At 64.7% G+C, this 5,845-nt stretch overlaps 2 protein-coding genes across 2 annotated transcripts; one reads left to right on the top strand and one right to left on the bottom strand.

Moving 5' to 3' along the window:
- Positions 1–2,122: 2,122 nt before the first annotated feature.
- MNEG_11100 (hypothetical protein) lies at positions 2,123–3,680 on the top strand (the record flags this gene model as incomplete). Its single annotated transcript, XM_014040428.1, has 5 exons — positions 2,123–2,126; positions 2,354–2,505; positions 2,813–2,965; positions 3,163–3,219; positions 3,516–3,680. The coding sequence occupies 5 exons, from the start codon at positions 2,123–2,125 to the stop codon at positions 3,678–3,680; spliced, it is 531 nt and encodes a 176-aa protein (XP_013895882.1).
- A 1,684-nt stretch (positions 3,681–5,364) lies between these two features.
- Positions 5,365–5,820, bottom strand: MNEG_11099 (hypothetical protein; the record flags this gene model as incomplete). The annotated part of the gene is made up of 2 exons (XM_014040427.1): positions 5,365–5,632; positions 5,810–5,820. The coding sequence occupies 2 exons, from the start codon at positions 5,818–5,820 to the stop codon at positions 5,365–5,367; spliced, it is 279 nt and encodes a 92-aa protein (XP_013895881.1).
- Between the last annotated feature and the right edge of the window lie 25 nt (positions 5,821–5,845).

The following is a 5,845-nucleotide window of genomic DNA, read 5'->3' as shown; positions in this document are numbered from 1 at the left end:
GGCGTCGCCTGCAGGGCCGCATCCGGCCGAGCGCGTGCGACGGCCGCCCCGCCCCCAGGCGCCGCTGAGACATGCGGCCCCCACAGCCCCCGCCAACCGCGCGGCGCACGTGTGTCCTTTTGCCTCGTTTCTGTCGGCGTCTGTTGCGGCCGCGTCATCATGCGCCGCTCGGTGGCCCGCCCCAGACCTGAGCTATCCCTGGACTAGCGAAATGTGCATCCCGTTTCGCAGTCCGGGCGCGCCTCCAAGGAGCGGATACCTTTGCTCGGTGCACATACCCACTGCCGCAGCACAGCATGCGTTGGAGCCGTGCCTCGCCCGCAGACGCAGCCTCCGCCTCGCGCAAGGGGGCGCGCCGCCTTCCACACAGGTGCACACCTCCCGCAGGGCTTCAACCCCGTGTTGTGCAGGCGACGGCGCTGCGCGCTTGGCGTGGTCGATCAAGCATGCGAGCACGCCCTCATGAGCCGCGCGCCCCTGCACTGCCCGTTAAGAGGGCCACCCAAGCAGGGCCCTCCCTTGACCCAACTGTGTAGGGGTGCAGCGGCGCGTTTGTGCTCGGCCGGTGCGGCCAGGGCACAGGCCAGGCATGTGAAGGGACTGCCGAGATGGGCGGACGGCGCTGGAGACCGCTCCGGCCCCTGATTGTGCATCCGCACTCAGCCTTTGTTTGTGTGTGTCCCTACGGCAGTGAGAGAGGCCGGGCCCTTTCGCTTTCAAGGTGTGCCACAGACATAAGCGCGTGATCTGCGAGGCACTAATCAGGTGCCGGCGCGCGTACTCGCCGCCGTACCGCCGGTCCCAGGGCGCCCTCCATCATTCCCCCAGGTTGCTTGCGTGCTTGCTTGCTCGATTGATCGATCGATTGACCAGATGTCCCTTGAATTTATACATGTGCACAGGCACCGGCGAGCGCGGCGCCGCGACACTCGCGCCCGCGCGCAGGCCGACGCACCCGCGCCAGCGCGGCGGCGGGCCCTTCGCCGTCGGCGGGCGCGGCCCCGCTCACCCGCCGCCGCAGACGGCCACCGCGATCGCCACGCGCCACCTTGCACCTCTGAAGCATATCCCCGCCCGCCTCCCCGCAGCGTTTGCCTTTGATGAACCCCATCTGGCATGGCTGGGTGCACACCCCCTGGCTGCAATATGCCGGGGCGCAACAACACCCCGACCCGACAACCCCTGCTCGAACCAACGCCGCCACGGGCGCCCGCGCCCGCCATGTCATTGATTTTTGCATCCCCTTGGCGCTCATTCACCATCCCCTTGTCGCTTCTCGGGCCCGGCGGTGTAAATCCGTGCGTATCATCGACCGAAGAGGCGTGGCAGCGACTCCACGCATGACGTCAGACAACCTGGTCGGAGAGCAGCACGAGCAGCAGCATGTACTTTGTCTTGAACGCCTAACCTTGCCAATTATGCCAAAACTTGCATGGAATCACAACCTCTGGACTTCAGACAGCACACAGTTGGCTACCGCGCGGGCCGCCCCTCGGTCTCGCACTCTCTCGCACAGCCAGAGCCTGAGACAAAGCGAAGCGGCGGGCGCATTGCTTCTCGTGACGCTGCACCTGTCGCATCAAAGACATCGATAATATAACGGTTCTACCAAGTCCAAGATACATGCATGAAGCCGCGGCGCTGAACGACGCTCAAATGATCTAGCTTGTGCGTGTGCGACATTGCGCTGGCACCCCTGGCGTTTACAGGAACCAGGCAGCATGCCATGGCGCAGCCGTTCGGAGGACGCGGTGCCCTCGGCCCCGCCATTGCCCGACAGCTACACCGCACACAGCAGCAGCGGCCTAGACAGCAAGGCAGTGGTAGTCGAGGAGCCAGATGAACCTATATGCAGGCTCTGCTGGGGAGAGGCCGACGATTTGTTTGGTGGCGACCTGCTGTCTCCCTGCAGGTGCGGCGCGACCACGGTCGGAGCACCCCTGCCAGCACTGCTGTTGTGCACTGCTGTTGTGCACTGCTGTTGTGCACTGCTGTGGGGTTGCAGTGATTGCAGCGGCTTGCTGTTGGACTCCCCCCACCCTTCCACATCCTGGGGCGCAAACGCACAACGAGGCGTGCACGTGCACGGCCGAAAGGACTGCGCTCAGTTGCACTCGCAGCAATGGGTGAGTTGTGTCAGCAATACCCAACCCAGCCATTGCTGCGAATGCAACCAACCCACACCTCATCCATGCACAAACCGCACACCTTGACGTGTGCAGATGCAGCGGCTCCCTCAAATTCATCCACCGCCGATGCCTGCTGGACTGGCAGCGCACGCTGCGGGCCCAGGGCCTGGGGCGCCGCGCCGCCCACTGCGAGCTCTGTAAGGCACCATACGCCCCGCCCCCAGACACTGGCCGCCGCTGGCCGCGCGCGCGGCACACGCTGCCGCGGCAGCTGGTGGCGCACGCGCGCTTCGCGCTCGCGGACGCGTCGAGGGTGCGCTGCTGGCCGGCGCTGGCGCTGCGGGCGTGGCGGGCCTACGTCATGGCGAGCGGCGTGGTGAGTCGGGATGGAGCAGCAGCTTCTTCCCCAGATAGACGCAGGTGGCAGTGCCGGGGAAAAGAGTGCACGGTCAGGCTCATCCGGCTGGATGGGGCGTCCCCTGCCTTGCGCCAACCCGACATGAAGGGCTGGGATGTGTGGTGGCGGCTGCAACAGAAGGGCCCCACGGAAGGCTGCGGTCTTTCGTCGAGCGGTTGACCGCTGGTCGTGCGCACTCTTCTCGACCGTTCTCGGCCCATGCACCCCCGCCTCACCTGGGGTCGCCGTCTCCCCCATCTCCTCGTGCGCCCATCGGCCCCCCAAGGTCCGCGCTCTGCGCGTCGGCGCCACGGGGTTTGTGACGGGCATGTCTGTCGGCCGTGCCCTGATAGAGGAGCAGACCTCCCTGCTGAGCAGCGTGCTGTCGTCAATGAATGGCCTGCTGGGATCACCCTACGCGGAGCTGCTGTGGTGCCAGGTGAGCGGCCGTTGGTGGAGATGTGTGCATGCGCTAGGCGGGGAGGAGGCAACAGGGGGTTGAGGCGGCGTGCTTTACACCCGACGGCCTGGAGATTTCGGGGCTTCAGAGACGCGTGTCGCATGGTGGCATGATGATGAAAGGCGTTCATGTTGCTGACGCCGCTCGCGGCCCTCGCCCGCCCTTGCCCTGCCCAGGCGGTTGGGGCGCTGCTGGTGGGCATGGTGTCTGAGATTGTGTACTGCTCAGTGCTGGTGGGTGCTTCGCGGCCCCGTGAGGGAGCAGTCCGCATGGCTTCAAGCCGCCTGCATGCAACTGATGGGGCAGCGACGCGCGCAGCCGCAGTTGCAGCCCCACACGCGGAGCGGTCGAGCCCAGACCTAGGGGTCTTCCCCCCTACTTTTGCGGGTGTGTCCAGCCAGCGAACAATGGCAGGTCTGCTGCGCAGAAGGCCCCTGCAGCCGCTCTGACTCGGCAGGTGACTCCTGACCGCGCTGGGCGAATCGCCCCGATTGACTCCCCCGTATCTGCCAATCTTCCGTGCTGACAGGGCGGCCTGGGCGGCCTGGCCTACGGCTTTGCGACGGGCTACGTGTCCGCCATCCGCGGCAGCGCGCGCCTCGCCGGCCGCGCCGGGTTTGGGCTCGTGTCGGGCGCGGTCTGGCTCGCGTCGCGCGCGCTGCGGCGGGTCGCGACGGCGGTGCTGCGCGTGTGAGGGGGCGGCCGCTGCCCGGGTGGCCGTGTTTAGTGAGGGTCGCGTCATTTGCTTGGTTGTACCTGTATCACACACCTGCTGAATGAATCGCTCGCTCGCCAGTTTGTGGGCTACCGCGTGGCCCGCTGTGCGCGTCAGGCATGAGGGCAGCAAGTGTATGGCCGTCGTGTTGGTGCAGCTGCAGGCATGCGCTACGCCGTCCTTTGCAGCACTCGTTCAACGCCTCTTGCGCCGCAAGCATGCCTTCCTTCAGGGCAAGGCCCTGATGTTGCTGTTTGGCTTTGCAGGCATCACCATCGTTTTTGAGCTTGCGTGCGCGCGCAAACCGTAGCTCGAACCGCCTCCCGGCCCAGCTGGCAGGGGTGGGGGCGCACGTGCTGCACGGCACCCACGGCGTGTTTCAACCTCCAAATGCACCGCGCTACTGCGCTTCTCATCATCACATTGATCACTGCCATTCCACGACGCGTGTCTCGCCCGCCCATGCGCTCACAAGTCCCTGCTGTTTGCTGCGGAGGCTGGTAGCAAATTCAGGGCTGGCCCCACTTTTTATCATGTACAGTTTTTGGTGTTATGCCTTCAAAAGTAATGACCCCGCCCTCCGAGTGCCACCGAGGACAGAGGACCGCAAGAACCAAGGCAGGAGCCGAGTTGCCGACCCAGGACATGAGGCAGCTGAAGGTCTTATGGGGTTATCACCACCTGACAGGGCATGCGCAGCCTGGTGCACTAATTTAGCTTATGCTGCCTGCTCTATACTCAGTTGGGAGCTTTCAGGACGCAAGGGCGGCGCGCACACCGACATGCGTCGCTGAGGGCTGCTGCTGCTGCTGCTGCTGCCATGTGCACGTTGTGGCTGCCAACAGAGCTCCCTGAGCGCACCCACATGCTTCGATGATGATGCGACCTTACACTGCTGTTGAAACAGAGCGCAACCATAAGAGCAAGATGAAGGTTGCGCACGCATCCAACGCAGGCAGGAGCATGCAGGATGCATGCGCCTTCAACACGCGTGTGAAGCCCTGCGTACTCATATATATGCGCACGCACATATGCGCACACATGCGCGCGTGCGCGCACGCACGCGCACACACACTCTCATACAATATACACACCGCGCGCGTGATCGAAAAGGGCAACCATGCACACCCTTGAGTTGAGTTTGTCAAAACAAGATTGGAAGGTTGGGTTGCCACAGAGTTGCCGGTTGAGTTGCTATGAAGTCGCCGGTTGGTTTGAATGCCCCACAGGTTGCGTGGACGAGTCGCATCCCAGTTATGGGACTGCGCGTGCCAACGGAGCCGCGCATCGCTCGGGTTGCGTTCAAGGAGGCTACTCGACAGCTTCGCAGCTGAAGCGCAGCAGCCTGGGCAGCTGTGTGTGCAGCAGAGCCTGTTGCGACGGCAGGGTTGTTGGTCTGGCGTGGGCTCTGCTGAAATCCGAGTGCCTCAGGCGTATCGAGATCAGCGCTCTCAACAAACAAATGAAGATGTGACAAAGCGTACCAGACCAAAAAGTAAGGCGTGACTGAAATTGAGAGCTGCCAACTGCGGCGCTGACCATAAAAAACCACAGCACCACACGCGCCGCAGCCGCCCCAAAGGCGAGCGCGTGCAGCGCCTGTAACACGCGGCGGAGTGAGGGGCGGCTCCAATCCGCCCGGGCGTCCAGGCGATCCCCTGAATCAGACAGCCTCGGCCCCTGCGGCCGCCGAGGGCCTGACTTGGACAATGACTTCGCCCGCCCTGCCGCAGTGGGGGCAGGCGCAGGCGTCGGCCGACGGCTTGACAGGCTGCGCTGCAGCCTGCGCCGCCTCTGATGCATCTGACCCGTCGTCGCTGCCGGCGCGGGCGCCCTCGGGCGCGGCGCGGCGCCCCAGGCGTGTGTGGTCAAAGATGAGCTTCAGGGTGATGATGATGATGCAGCCAAAAATCTCGAATACCAGGGGGATCCTGGGTTCGATGACAAGACAGGAAGGTGCGTCAACGACCGGGGGAAACGCGTTTGCCCTGAACCGCCGCAGCATGCAGGGCGCGGCACCCCGGTGCCGTCGGGCGTTGCTGTGCTGGGGGCGTGGGAGCTCGGGAGGGGTGCGAGCCGGGCGGCAGGGGGCGGCGGGGGTGTCTCACCAGGCTGCCATAGCATTTGCGTGGACCAGGTAGACG

This window comes from Monoraphidium neglectum, assembly GCF_000611645.1.
Source record: "Monoraphidium neglectum strain SAG 48.87 unplaced genomic scaffold scaffold02591, whole genome shotgun sequence".
Taxonomy (NCBI): Eukaryota; Viridiplantae; Chlorophyta; class Chlorophyceae; order Sphaeropleales; family Selenastraceae; genus Monoraphidium; species Monoraphidium neglectum.
The sequence above is the reverse complement of the archived record's forward strand: the minus strand, read 5'-3'. Positions and strand labels throughout refer to the sequence as shown.